The 15,944-nt window shown below is 38.0% G+C and overlaps 1 protein-coding gene across 3 annotated transcripts in view; it reads right to left on the bottom strand.

The window, feature by feature from the left end:
• Positions 1-15,944, bottom strand: part of MYO3A (myosin IIIA) — a 219,313-nt gene that overhangs the window by 10,501 nt on the left and 192,868 nt on the right. For all 3 annotated transcript variants that reach the window (XM_074324949.2, XM_074324951.2, XM_074324950.2), the window contains 2 exons: positions 6,587-6,693; positions 1,199-1,239 (listed from right to left, as the gene is read on the bottom strand). In XM_074324949.2, coding sequence (XP_074181050.1) covers positions 1,199-1,239; positions 6,587-6,693 — 148 coding nt within the window. The remainder of the gene's footprint in view (positions 1-1,198; positions 1,240-6,586; positions 6,694-15,944) is intronic.

Below are 15,944 nucleotides of genomic sequence, written 5' to 3'. Positions count from 1 at the left end.
TCACTACAAGCAAAGCTGATCTTTATGTACTAACACACAGCCCTTCCAATTTTATCAGTACAATGATGTACACAAACTTTCATGATCTTCCTTTACTTCCTTTACAGGTAATCTTCCATCCTCCCCCTACCTGTTGGTCTTCTGGTAATTAATTTTTGTGCTAGATTTTAATTCCTGTACATGGAACACACACAGTGTGTTCCCTCAACCATTTTAATTCTTGGATCTACTCTGCCTATGGTTTTGGTACCTGTGGTACTCAGTACCTGTAGTCTGATGGGGCTTCATATGAGGTAAACAGCTATAGGTCTGGAAAACCACCAGGTGTTACAGTGCTTCTGGGGCAATGTGCTTTTCAAGTTAGATACCAATTTATAAATGAACTTTCAGAATGCTACTGATTCATAAATTAGGGACTCTGTGTCCACTCACGCTTAACAGAACCCTTAATTGCTGTTAGCACAGTGGAAATTAGATGATTTGAAACAGTGGTAAAATATTAAAATAGTAAAGTATTGGTGGGCTGAAATATTGGAAAAGGAAGGGGAACAGTGTGAATTTAAGTGTACCCCACTTGCAGGTAACACAAATCTTTAAAAAAAAATTTTTTTTTTTAAAAATTGGGGAAGAGTGTGTTTTTCTAGGACCCATCAGCTCCAAGTCAAGTCGTGGTTTTCAATCTACTGGGGAGGGTGCAGCTCACTGGCCCATGTGGGAACCGGCAACCTCGGTGTTATGAGCACTGTACTCTAACCAACTGAGCCAACCGAGCGCCCCAAGTGAAAGAAATCTTATCTACCGAACAAATCCATAAAAGTGAGATTTAACATGTCTTGAAGACTAAAAATCAAAAAGGAGTTTGGGGAAAGAAAGATCATGAACATGGGTATGTTCAAATTGCCCAATCAAAACCACATCAATGAATCCAGAAAAGCAAGTTCTGTGTTGGGACAGTACAATTCATTCAAAACTATGAGTTTTTAATGTACACTTTGCACTGTACTAGCTCAGTATATTTCCAATAGACAAGATCTTATAAATTACATGTAAACCACATACAGATATTTATAATATAATTGTATTGAGAGCACACTACTTTCCAAATCTATCCACATAAAATTGGTGATTATTAATTGATTTTGAACATAGATTGATATTTTGGTGTGATAACTTATTGAAATCTAGAAATAATAATTACCTATCTTTCCTTGGTCTTCGTTTTTCTTCTTGGATTGACTTCTAAAGGGAATAGAACAGTTTTAAAAATCTATGTAATATTATGATTTCAATATAATGTAATTGATATATTACTATAATCTTAATATATAAATACATTTGTTCCCATAAAGCTAACTTAGATGTAAACAAGTGGATACAATATTTTTAAAATCTAAAGACATACAATTTACTCAAAGGTTACTAATTACAAATTTGTGATTAATCTTTGCATTTCATATGAAGAAAGAGTTTACCACACAGTGACCAGTATACACAAGATTAACTAAGGTCTATCTATCTACAAATGGGGGAAAAACATGTCAGAATTTCTGGAAAATCCATCTCTCTTCACAAATGCAGTTGTGACTAAGGCAGATTAATTAGGCTGCTCTGATGCCTTGCTTATATGTCATCCTTGCCTGCAGGGAAAGCAGATGCGTAGACAGCGAGGGCAGCTGCAACAGTTTACAAAAGAATGAAATGTGACATCACCCTATAGGAGCCCATTTATGACATCAAAGTGCAGCACAGACGATACATATGTTCATTTCCAAAATGTTTTTATAGTTGAGAACTTTATGCATCAAGGCACAAGTTATTTACGTATAGATATAATTAGATATATTTTAATCAATGCTTCCATTTGAACACTAACAAAATGGTACTTCATTTTACCTTACATACAAAGCAATATTAACTTTTGTACTTTAACATTAGTAATGTGTTTCACGGTTCACTAGCTCAATATATTTGAGCTCATGTATATACCTGTTGCAAGAGCACGTATGTCTTTTACGTTGAGAAAACAAATATCCCATTCACCGCGAACAAGCTGAAGATACTATAATTATGGCAACCCTCATGCAGATATTAAGTGGGCCGGCACCATAAAAGGGCATGATAATAAAAATGACAATTAATAATGGTTTGGAAGTATTGAAGGCTTTCCTAGTACTTTCAGACACACTAAATCATTTTATCCTCATGATTTGTAATATACTAAAATGTTGGATGAGTCAAACAGTTCATAGTTTCTTTCTTTCTTTCTTTTTTTTAACTGTGAAGCACGTGCATTTATTCATTCTGAAATAAAGTGAAACTGGAATGTTTTCTCTTTCATTTCCCCAAATCCCGCCCCTCCCCTTTTTTTTCGTTTCTGCTATGGTGGAGGCTGTCAATTGTAGTCGGGCATCCTAGTTTCAGTCTCATAATTTCAGTCTAGAGCTGTGAGCCCAGTACTCTGGGTGTCCGTAGTTTCTTTAATTCTTATTTGTTGGTATTTTAGTGGGTGGATGGGGTAGAAGTGAATGCTTATATGCATCAAGTCTAGGAGTGGACCATTGAGGAAAAGACAATGTAAGGGGCAGGACACCAATTACATTTCTGTCCTCCTTCTCATTTCCTATTACTTCACGTTCTTGACCTAATGCCCTAGGCTAGGAGGTGCTTATAAATAATTGTATTACCAGCTTAGGTACAATGGCCCCTAGCAATCCAGTTAATGATACCTGGGACCAGGGTGGTGTTTGCTGTGCGGGTTGTGGTTGTTTTAATATGACAGAGGTCCTGCCACCTTGATCCATTATCTGAAAAAAAAAGTCTGTCTTGTTCGTGGTAACAATTTTCTATGATCCAAAGTTAAGCTTAAATGATATAGCATGATGTTGAGTGACAGAGATTCCCTTTATACAACCAAGAATCAAATAACGTTCTGCTCTTGAATTCTCAAGTTGCAAGGACCCCTTTTTATTCTGGATCTGCATTTCCTTCTGGGAGGTGGTGTATATAAGTTGCTTCTCAGTTACAGGAATTCTTAGAAGAGAAAAATACTGTTCAGGCTTATTTCACTCTTGCCTGTGCTAGGATATTCTAATAAAATGTTAATAATATATTTTCCAAAAATTACTTAAGATGGCTTATACTAGAAGCAAAGATATAATCAAAGTAATAAATTAGAAGTTGTAAACAAGAAACAAAGAGGACAAAAATGTGTTAAGATGGGGTCTTACATTTGTCTCCTAGTTTCCTATCTGCTAGGGTCAAAAAAGAAGTGTGAATCTGTGAAGAAGGAAGCATATTTTATGCCAAGGAAGAGGATTTAACATAAATTTTATTACATGGGACTGTATATTGGGGACATTTATTGCAAAAACAAGCAATGTTTTCAATTAAAGTTTTGAAATTACAAATTAGCAACTTGAAATTTGAAATGGAAAAAAAGAAGCAGCTTCTTATGGAACTAGAGTAAAGAAGAGAGAAAGACAAGGAGACAAACATGACTCAAGGAGGAGATATTCCTGTGAGGGTGTTTCTTGAGGAGGCTTTTAAAAGAACCGAGCTCTTAGCTCAGAGGAGTTTGAAGACTCAGCCGCGTTACACTACCTCCCCTCTCACCTGACATAAAGAAGCATGTTTTAGAAACAGACTCATAGATACAGAGAACAAACTGATGGTTGCTAGTTGGGAAGGGGTTTGGGAGGATGGGTGAGAAAGGTGAAGGGATTAGAAGTACAAATTCGTAGTCACAAAACAGTCATGGGGATGTGAACTACAGCATGGAGAATATAGTCAATAATGTAAAAACTATGTATGGTGTCAGATGGGTACGAGACTCATTGGGGGATCACATCATAAAATATATAAATGCTTAACCACTATGTTGTATAGCTGAAACTAATATAAAATAATATTGAATGTCAACTATAATTAAAAAAATATATAGTCATGGGATATAAAGTACAGCTTAGGAAATACAGTCAACGGTATTACAATGGCTATGTACGGTGTCAGGAGGATAGACGTGTTAGGATTATCACTTTGTGAGGGGTGTAAATGTCTAATCACTATGTTGCTTTGTACACCTGAAACTAAAAAAAAGAAGAAATATGTTTTATGACAAAACTTTAAAATTCACATTAATTCTATCATGGTGGACACAGTCTTACATTCCTTTTGGAAATACACTATTTATTTAGAGGCCTTTACAAGGATAAGGAAAGTCGCCAAAACATAGGAAAAAAATATCTTGGAATAACCAAACTACCCATTGCCGTAGTTCAGGGAAGGTACTGGAGAAAATAATCAAACCAGAAGGGACCTCTGTTATGACTGTGTTCAGTTACTCATTTTTTTGAGGAAACTTTTGGCGCTGAGTCGTTCTGCGGGTGGCCGCCCAGCTTCTGAGTGTTAGAGCAGCCCACACACCATTGCAGCACGGTGCACATATCCAGACAACGCTCTCTCCTCCACAGGCAGGCTTCTTAGGCTCAGCTTACTACTATTTGTTACATAATAGCAACATTTCCCAGCCGTAAGAGATTAAGAGCATCAAATCACAGAAGAGAGCTGGTGTTGACGTTCGGGCAATCAGAATGACCACATGAAGAAGTGACATCCGAGGCGAAAGAAAAGCTATAAAAATAAGTAACACAACTTGACAGCACAGCTGTTGGTGACGGGCAGGTTCAGGGAAATCATTTCCACAGCTCGGCAGCCCCCAGAGCCCTGTCCTACAGCGGTGTGTTATTCAGCAAGTAGTCTTTTATTTATGAGCAACACACGTGTTCCGGCAACAGCAGGCGAAGTCCCTGACTTCACAGAGCTTATAGTCAGACAGGAGACAGGTAGAGAAATAAATATTTATAAATGCTCTGAAACAAATGAAGCAGGCCGGGGGGCACAGAGAGATGAGATGCTGTCTTGGACATCACGGTCAGGGAGCCTCCCTGCTAAATACAGAACTGAATAAAGTACAAACACTTTTGCGCACGACAGTGACCTGGGGTCATCAAGGAAAGGTTTAGAATGTGCAGTATAATGTATTTAGACCATTTAAAATTACAGAAAGTGTTTTGAAAGGTAAAGGGAGTGGGGCCCCATCATAGCTGTAAATTTCACGTCTGTGTAGTACCCCGAATCCTGGTAAGGGCCGATAAATACAAGCACATGATGTGTATTCACTTATAACAATAGACTAGTTTTCTGTGTTTTATTTTTCAGTGAGCCACAGATTTCAAGACTCAGGGCTATAAAAAGGATTCCAGATACTAATAACTTAAGATGTATTAAAACACTACATTTGTTTAAAAAATAATGGTTCAATGACCAAGTAAACTTTTGGGGGGAAGGGACTCATTTGTGAGGCTTAGAATCTGCTTCATAATTCTCACTGACTGGTTGGTTTTTAGTCATAAACCTTCCTCCTTTTTTCAAAGTCTCTTATCATTTCTCATACTGAGAATGGTATCTCTTTGAAGCCACGATACTCGTCATTTCAGTTGCATTTAATGAAGATCACTGAGCATCATTTACTACTTATATTCAGGGTTAACAGGAAATGTTTGGTACTTTCTAATCTTGTTCTCTGCTGTTCGGCCTCAGAAGGAGTCTGGACTTTATGCTGAGGGAGTTGCTGAGCTATTCAAGGGTCTATCAAGGGAGGAACATGATCAAATTTATGGTTTAAGGAAATTTTCTGGGACAGGCTGGAGAGGCTGAGATGAGAAGCACGTAGATAGGGCCTGAGACATTCCAGGTGGGAAATGATGATGGTCTGAAACAGGGCAGCCGCTGTGAGATCAGAGGAGGGAGGTGACTGGGAGCAAGCCACACTTTAGAGCGACTGATTAGATGTCAGGTATGAGACAGCGAGGGCCAGGACACCCAGGCTCTTGGCTTGGGTAACCAAGTGGATGATGGTGGCATTCGCAGAGAACAGGGCCATGAGAGGAAGGGCAGGCTGTCAGGGTGATGCCAACAAGCGCCCATGCTGCACCCAGTGAGTGACAGGAGCGGTGGAGTCAGAAGACTTCAGTACAATAATGGGCCTGACAAGTAAGAAGTGTCATGTCTGTGTCTCAGAGTCCTGATCTGTGAGATGGGATGTCCGCTTAAGGGCTGTTTCTAGGATTAGGTATCACAGTGGATATGAAAACGGCTCTCATCCCAGGCCTGGGATTTAAAAGGTGCTCAGTAAATGTCTCGTTCTTCCCCTCCTTCCCTTTCTTCTACTTTCACTGTAACTCACCCATTCACCTTAAGGTCCCTCTCTGGAAAACTCCTGTTGTGACGTGCTTCTCTTTCTGGGTTCCTATTTGCATATCAGCTCAGATTAATGGACCAGCAGAGAAAACTGCTGGGAGGACATGGGGGTTACGGGACCCTGGGAGAGGCCTGGACACTGAGGAATCGGAGCTGGAGGAGAGTCGAGTGCCCAGATCCTCAGCCAGGCACAGGGCACGGAAGCTGAAGCGGAAGCTGAGGGGCATCTCCCTTTTGCATAGCTCTCCCTTTTGACAGGCCTAGTGTGGTCACACTGGTGGTGCTGGATGTTATGGCTCCCATCTGATAATAAGAGTGAGCCACTTACATGCAGTAGGTAATAGTATGTGCAGTCTTCAGGGTTATTTAATGTTTTGGGTTTCCGGGGCCGTCTTGGGGGTCTCAATATTTTTGGCTCTTCTCCTTTAGAGATACCTACAAGAAAGGTGATCATAAACAAGTATTCAATTACAGACTATCATCAAACAGTGTTTTCCTTTTGGGGTAAGTAAAAAAAATTATATACATACCACTGGGGCTAAAGCTAGGAGAAAGAGGAAATACCTTTGTTCCCCCAACCCACCCTCATCATATTCCTCACCAAGTGCTTCCTTCCAATTGTCTGGTGGTCTAGGACTTAGAGAGGTAATGGGGAGCGGAGAAAGGGAAGAAAAGAAATGCACAGACATAGACAATAATTTAGTGGTTACCAGAGGGTAAAGGGGGGATGGTAGAAGAGGGTCAAATACATGGTGATGGAAGGAGAACTGACTCTGGGTGGTAAGCACGCAATGTGATATATAGATGATGTATTATACAGAATCGTACACTTGAAATGTACATAATTTTACTAACCATTGTCACCCTAAAAAATTAAGTTATATGTGTATATAACTTATATGTGTATATATATATATATTCAGAGGGTGCCAAAAAGGTATACAAATTTTAAGAAAGGAAAAAACTATTAAAATTGTAATATTCAATATGTACTGATAACAAAAGAGGAATACAAATCACATCTGACTTCTGCAGGTACAAGAAGTGCTCGAAGTGGTTACCATCAGTGTCCAGACACTTCTGATTACGGCACTCTCCTGCTTGAGCAATGGTGACCAAAGTGTCCACTTGTATACATTTTTTTGGCACCCCTAGTATATAAAAGAAATGCAGTTTGGTAATGTGGAACAGGGTACTGTAGTTCAGAGGGTGGATAGGAAGAGGAGACAAAGTTGCTAGAAATCTTTAAACCGGGTATAATGCTCATAGACTCTTGCTGGCCCCCTTTCCTCATATCACCAGCCTCACTGGGCGACCAGCCTCACCCAGTGCCTGCCCAAGCACTCCCTGCCTGGTGTTCACTTAAAGTACCACCTCGGGTTACGGCTGAAACAAGGAGACTGCTCATTTGCAGGCTTCACTCTTTTCCTAAAAGCCTAATCTAACCTTTTGCCAAAATTTAGAATCTCACACTATTAGAATTTTCAGATCTGACTTTAAAAACCTTAACCAAGAAAGAATAAAGTTGGTCATCTTTTTCTGCCTTTTCTGTCAATATAGCCAAGTTCTCCAAGCTGAAGCCACATCATCAGAGCTCGATGATCTGCGTGCTTGGTTGTTAGTGTTCATTACAAGTAGCTTTATGCTTACAGAGCTGACAGGCTTCTCATGAAGTATTTCTGTCTATTTTTCATGTCTGACAACCCACCCCCTGACTGCATTTTGCAGGAATGTCTGCTTGATGAATAAAACAGGATCAAGGTGGGGGAGGGTTATCAGTGCTTACTGGAGAACGGCCTACGGTTAACAGGTATTTGAGTATACATTTTTTTTTTTTTAGCTGAACTTTAAGGGTACTAACAGATCATTATTGCCTATAATAAAGGGACAGTAATGATCCCTAATTCTTAGATGTACAGAGAAACTGAATTGTTTCGAACCACACTAATCACACAGAGTCAAAGAGAATCAAATCAATGAATATTTAATACTACGTGTATGAGGTTTGACAATTATAATAAGCTCGTGAACTTGTTGCAACAATGTTGCTAACCTTTGTTTACTATCAGAGGGATTATTCATTATGAATTTGTACCAACTGGACAAAGAGTTAACCAAGTTTATTATTTGGAAGTGCTGAAAAGACTGCGTGAAAAAGTTAGATGATCTGAACTTTTCACCAACAATTCATGGCTCTTGCATCACGACAATGCACCAGCTCACACGGCACTGTCTGTGAGGGAATGTTGAGCTAGTAAACAAATAACTATATTGGAACACCCTCAGTGACTTCTTTCTTTACCTGAAGATAAAGGAAATATTGAAAAGAAGACATTTTGATGACATTCAGGACATCAAGGGTAATACAACCACAGCTCTGATGGCCTTTCCAGAAAGAGTTCAAAAATTGCTTTGAAGGGTGGACTAGGCGCTGGCATCGGTGCATAGTGTCCCAAGGGGAGTACTTCGAAGGTCACCGTAGTGATATTCAGCAATGAGGTATGTAGCACTTTTTCTAGGATGAGTTCACGAACTTAATTGTCTGACCTCGTAAACAGCCATGACTGGCAGTGTAAATCAGCTTCAATCAGAACAGAGACTCATCTATAGCTAACTTTAAATTCTGTCCGATGCCCGCCCCACTAGGTAAACATACTGATCACAATAGCATTTATAGTCTAACATTATCCAGCTCATTCATTTAAAAACTTATGGGAATTTGCTGGATGACAGAGTTCAGCTAGTTAGGAGTACTGCATACAGGTGTAATGCATGAAACAACGCTAATAATAGAAAACCATGACAATCATACAGTACCATACAGTACCATCTTTTTTGAATATAACAAAAGAAAATGAGGTCTTTGTTAATGAGACCTGGTTAATAGGGATTAGTAATAGACAGAAGTAAAAGCACTTTTCCATCCAGTCCTTGGAAGTTCATCTTCCATTCTCTCTCTCCCTTCTCCACAGGAGCAGAGAGAGGAGGTGAAGGGAATTTAAATATCACAGCCCTATCTGCCTCCTTTCTTGGACTGTCACAGGCACAAGGAGAGACGCTAAAGCCAGCATAGTTTTTTATTTTCCTTCTGTCCCAGTGCTGATTATTAAACAGCTTCTATTAGCTCTTGCAAACTTTTATCATTTTAGAATGTATTGGTCATATCCATTTATATTGCTCATTTGAATCTGAATGGAAAGATAAAAATATAGTATCAAGTTATTATGTTTTTAGAAACATGAAAGTAACCTGTGACTAAATTTTAACCTGACTTTTAATATCATATAAAGTCTGAATTAAAATATCAGAACAATACTATTGTAACAAAAATTAATTAAGTTGAAGGTGGCAAACAATCTGAGTAAATGCCAAGAGAGTGAAAACAAATCAGATTCTGGAAATAAAGGAAGTCTTGCTCTTATCTTCATTTTCTCATCAAATTTTCCCCATTCAATCTGACTTCTACTACCAAGACGCTATTTAACTTGCCTCCTAGAAGGTCAAGGATGACCACTTTATCGACAAATCCAAAGGCCCTTTATCTGTCTTGATTATCTCTGACGTCTTCATCATTTAACACTGACCACTCCTTGCTTTTATGACTGAGGATGAGGTACCGGTGGGCAGACACCTCATCTTATTTATCTTTGTAAGCCTAGCACTTAAAGAAACGCTTGACACATAGTAAATGCTTATTAAAAATTTGCTGGATGAGTAAATAATCCCTTTGCCTGCTCTGAGCTCCTTGCAATTTCCATAGTCACTCCACACTGACGACTTCCTAATGTATACCTCAGGTTTGACCCTCTCACCTCAGCACCCCCAGAGTTTCTGCCCGAATTTCTTATTGAAAACTTTCATCTCAGACTCTCAGACTCAGAAGAACCAGTGGTCACCTTTCTTCTCCATCTAGGATTCTGTATACCATTCCCTCAATGGCATCATTATTTCTGTCCCCCTGCTTGAAAACATTGATGTTGCCCTGTCTTATCCTTCTTCTTAATTTCCTATAAACACACATTCATCAACTTCTGTCAATATTAAATGGTATTTCAAGAAGGAAAATCCAGTTTTCATTTGTGAGAAATTTCATTAAAAAAAATTACGACACTTCTTTTTTCCTTCTTCATTAAGCCTAAACTTCTAAATCCAGATTACTTACAATGTCAGCAGTTTCAATTTTACCTTTCACTCCCCCCTCCCCAAATTAACTATCTCCTCTGGTCAGCCTAGTACCCTTATTGGAACCCCCAACACACCACGTTTATAGCTATAACTTTGTTTATTCTCATCTTCTCACAGAGAGGCTTTCATAGTCTCACTTAAGTCTTAAGCATCTTTCAATGCCTGTCTCCACTCCTATCTCTTCCAAGAAACTTGCACTGACTGTCCAGTGGTCTTTCTCATGTGAACACCAATGGTACTTACAGTTGTACGCATTATTTGAAATGTGTTATGGGCTGAATTATGTTTCCTCGAAGTTCATATGTTGAAGTCCCAGCCCCTAGTACCTCAGAATATGACTGTATTTAGAGAAAGGGGCCTTAAAGTGAGGTCATTAGGGTGGGTCCTAATCCAACAGGACTGGTGTCCTTATAAGAAGAGATTAGGACACAGGCAAATATAGAAGGAAGATGATGTAAAGACATAAGGAGAAGATGGCTATTTATAAGCCAAGGAGAACCCTCAGAAGAAACCAACCTTGCCAACACCTGGATCTTGAACTTCTAGCCTCCAGAACTATGAGGAAATAAATTTCTGTTGTTTAAGCCAGCTGGTCTGTGGAACTTTATTATGGTAGCCCTAGCAAAATAATATAGAACTTTATTGTTTTTGCCTGTGATTTGTTTTTGTAAGTAATGGGACCTTATGTTTTTGGATGGCACAGATCATGACTTAGGTTTTGATGCCCTCTTGTCTTGTCACTGGTGATCTGTATTTGCGGCTAAGAGGTTTGACTGATTCCATTTTAGCTTAGAGACGCAGTGCTAAGTGAATAGTATATACTCAATATACTTTGTTAACTGGATCACTATTGTCACTAGATATAAAAAATAAATTCCTGACGCTTAAAAAAATATATAAATAAAAGAACCAACAAAACTCCTGAAAGAGAACCCAGACAACTTCATGAACAATCTAGGGGTACAAATGTCTTTACCCAAACTCAGAAGTCATAAAAAAAATAGACATATTTGCATATTAAAAAATAGATGAAAACCTTATTATGGCAATGACGTCAAAAGACACATAATAGATTTGGAAAATTATATTTATAATACAGATGACAAATAATGGGTTGGTATTTTTAATAAATACAAGTGCTAGCAAATGACTGAGAAAATACAGACCAACTGAAAAATGGGCAAAAAATATAAACAGAAAGTTTAAGATAAGCAAATCCTAAAAGCCAATTACCATGGAAGACAACTAATCTTACTAGCAGACAAGAAAATATATAAAATAATAATGAAATAATTTTATTTCAGACACCTTAACAAAGATTAAAAAGAAGTTTAACTGCTAGACAGGATGTCAGAAAAAGTATATTCTCACAAATTGTTGAAGGAAATGTCAATTGTCAGGGCCTTTTAAGAAAGCAATCTATCACAAAAAAAATATCTTTCAATTCAATAACACCACCTCTGGGGACTTATTCCATAAATTAAAACCCTAATATACAAAGATATTTTCAAAGATGTTTACCGCAACATTTTTCATAGTGTCAAAAAATTTAAAAAGTGAGTATCTAACAACAGGAAAAAGGTTATGCGGTGATTCACACATGGACTATTACACAGCCAGTAAAAACAATAAATTATAGCTATTCCCGTTGATGTGCAGGGATTCCTGCTAAAGTACTGAGGGAGAAAAGCAAGACACATAAGTTTATATTATGATCCTATTTATATAAGAGAATGAGAAAAATCTCTACGTCTGTATGTATGTATAAGTACACATATGCATACCTGCAAAAAATATTAAAGAATAAATGTTTTATAATAAGGGTTCCTTTAAGGGAGAGTAATGTGGGTTGCGGAGGGAGAACAGGAGTGTATGAAGGGGAAGGAAACAGGAAAAAAGAGAAAATGAAAAACGACTGCATTAAAAAGAATCCTGTAATGTATGGTATAGTCACATTTATGTATAATTATAAATATGCATGCGGGTATGTGTTGACATATTTGCCTATTAAAAATAGATGAAACCTTATTATGGCAACAAAGTTAAAAGACACGTGATAGATTTGGGGTTGCCATTATTTGATATAAAAAATGTCAAAATGCGAAAGGAGCCAAAAACATAGAATGGAGAAAAGAAAGTCTGTTCAATAATGGTGCTGGGAGAATTGGAAAACCACGTGCAAAAGACTGAAACTAGACTGCTGTCTGTCACCATGGTCCAAAATTAACTCAAAATGGATCAAAGACCTAAACATAAGACCTGAAACAATAAACTTCAGAGAAGAAAACATAGGACCTTGGGTCCAAAGAGCACTTTATGAATTTGACCTCAAAAGCAAGGGAAATAAAAGCTAAAATAAATGAATGGAACTATATCAAACTAAAAAGCTTCTGCATAGCAAAAGAAATCATTGACAAAATAAAGAGACAACCAACTGAATGGGAGAAGATATTTGCAAACGCCTCTGATAAGGGACTAATATCCAAGTATAAAAGGAACTCACACAGCTCAACAACAAAAAAGCAAACAATCCAATTAAAAAATGGGCAGAGGACCTGAATAGACATTTCTCCAAAGAGGACATACAAATGGCCAATAGACATATGAAAAGATGCTCAACATCACTAACCATCAGAGAAATGCAAATAAAAACCACAATGAGATATCACCTCACTTCAGTTAGAATAGCTATCATCAACAAATAATAAGTCTTGGAGAGGCTATGGAGAAAAAGGAACCCACATACACTATTGGTGGGAATGCAGATTGGTGCAGACGATATAGAAGGCAGTGTGGATGTTCCTCAAAAAATTAAGAATAGAATTACCATATTACCCAGCAATCCCTCTCCTGGGTATCTACCCCCAAAATCTGAAAACATTTATACATAAAGATACGTGTGCTCCAACGTTCATTGCAGCTTTATTTACGGTGGCCAAGACATGGGAACAATCAAAGTGTACTTCAATAGATGATTGGATAAAAATGTGGTATACAGAGGGTGCCAAAAAATGTATACACATTTTAAATAAAGAAAAAACTGTATATCAAAATTACACTGATGGTAACCACTTTAAGCACCTCTTGTAATTGCAGAAGTCAAATGTGACTAGTATTCATCTTTTGTTATCGGTATATACTGAGCATTAGAATTGTAATAGTTTTTTCCTTTCTTAAAATGTATATACATTTTTCTGGCACCTTCTGTATATATGCAATGGAATACGACTCTGCCATAAGAAAAGATGAAATAATGCCATTTGCGACAACATGGATGGATCTTGAGATTATTATGCTAAGTGAAATAAGTCAGACAGAAAAAGTCAAGAACCATTTGACTTCACTGATATGTGGGATATAAAACTAAAAGCAACAAAGGAACAAGATAAATAAAGAAACAAAAACTCATAGACACAGACAACAGTTTAGTTATTACCAGAGGGAAAGGGGGGTTGGGGGGTTGTAGAAGACGGTAAAGGGGTCAAATATATATATGGTGATGGAAGGAGAACTGACTCTGGGTGGTGAACACACAATGTGATATATAAATGATGTATTACAGAATTGTACACTTGAAACCTATGTAATTGGTTTCAAAACTAACCATTGTCACCCAATAAATTTTAATTAAAAAAATGCCAAAATGCATTGAATTTTCAGAATTTCTATTTAATTCATTTATCTTGCAGAATCTGCTTTAGTGTTATTTCACTGATGTTAGGACAATCGAAGCAGAGGGCTGAATATACTTAAAGAGTGTCTCATTTCAGATACTGCCATGCAAAACGGGAGGTCAGCAAGTGAAAATTATTGATGAATATATTCACTGGGTTCTGACTGCTCAGATTACATTTCCCCATACTATTTTGTATTTTTTAAAAGCAAACTTCCCATGCGTTTATCAGCATACAAATATTTCAGAAAGGCGTAAGTTTGTTTTTTGTTCCTCTAAAGTTTTGTTTCTCTGAGGGAGTATAATCACTCTCTCTAACATCATTCTAACCCCTTAATTACAAAAGTGACATAAACATTTACAATCACAAATGATCAGCAGCATATCAATGTTGGCAGTAGCGAAATTAGGTTTGTGACTATTCTGTGTGATGTGCATGATAAATATTAGCTGGTAAAGGTTATTGTTATACTAAATAGCCAGAAGGTAAAGTATTTATTTATATTGTAGTTCCGGTAATGATTTCATTAAGTGTCTTAGTTTACCAGGAATGAACATTTCCTTTTTAATACCAAATGGACAAACATCTCAACATTTTGCATCCAGAAGAAGATAGATTTAAAACTCATTGTCAATATTATTTGCTTTAGAAAACTAAATTTCAGTATTATTCTCATTTTAATGATAATTATACTCTTTTATTTACTTAAGTATATACACTGAGTATACTTTACTTAAGTATCACATGTAAATCAGATATTAGCAGATCAGAAAGGCACTTACGTTATTGTGATTTCTTCTGTAAGAAATCAGTTTTGTAGTTTTTGTGCATTTCCATTTACTCCTGACAGTCTGTGAACTTTAAGTATTATCGTGGCGTACAGGAAATCTTAGAAGGAATATTTCTTGCTGCATATCCAAGGCAGCATTTGCCCTAGTCAAGGTTGCAAGCTGCCTTCTAGAGCTGCTGTTTCTGCCTTTCACCTCCTCTGCCCTTCAGCTGGGGCAGCCCCTCTGGAAGAGAACTGTATACAGGCTCTGAGCCTACCCATGGTGAGCTGTTCAGTTTGCATCACTCCTCTCTGCCTCATGCTCTGAGCTCCTGGAGATACCTTCTCATCATTGCCCCAGATTTGACCACTAGCTTCCCTCTCCTCTCTGGTCTATCTTTATTCTTTTGAGTCCACCTGAGGTGAAGAGTTGTAAGGGCAGGTGCTTCTCCAGCTCTGAGTGTCCTTAACACTCACGGGCTTCTGCTGACCTTCTCAATAGGCAGCTACCAGCTTCCACTCACCTGGAGAACTGCTCAAGCAATTCCTTTGGCTCCTTCTTTTCTACAAACTGAACACTGATGCCCTCGAGCCAGCTTACCCCTGTACTCACCCAAAAGGTCATTGGCTTTAAGCTTTTTGCTACTCTCCGATTTGGGTACATTAACACTCTATCCAGAATTTTGAAAATGGAGCATTTCATTTTTTAATTACATTCTTAGGTTTAGGTAAGTTACTTTCCCCAGCCTGCCTCTGCCCATGTCTCTTCTAGTTACATCACAGAAGAAACAGAGGACAATAAAGCAGCTCTGTGTGGGGCGTGAGACCACTAGACGTAGCCTCTGGACCATCACTTGTCTCTTGGATATGATCAGTACATACCGTGTCATCTCGGTTGGGCTGAGGTCATGGATTACAGTTCTCAAAGGTGAGTTAGTTTTGTTTTAGAGCATGGGGTTAGGTTACACCCTTACTTGCAGCCATCTTGCATTCATGTTCACAGTCATCAAAGGAGGACACCCTAGCAGAGGCGTATGAGAATGCATGATGATGTGACG

This window comes from Rhinolophus sinicus, chromosome 1 (assembly GCF_057876585.1).
Source record: "Rhinolophus sinicus isolate RSI-liver-muscle chromosome 1, RSI-T2T, whole genome shotgun sequence".
NCBI lineage: Eukaryota > Metazoa > Chordata > Mammalia > Chiroptera > Rhinolophidae > Rhinolophus > Rhinolophus sinicus.
The sequence above is the reverse complement of the archived record's forward strand: the minus strand, read 5'-3'. Positions and strand labels throughout refer to the sequence as shown.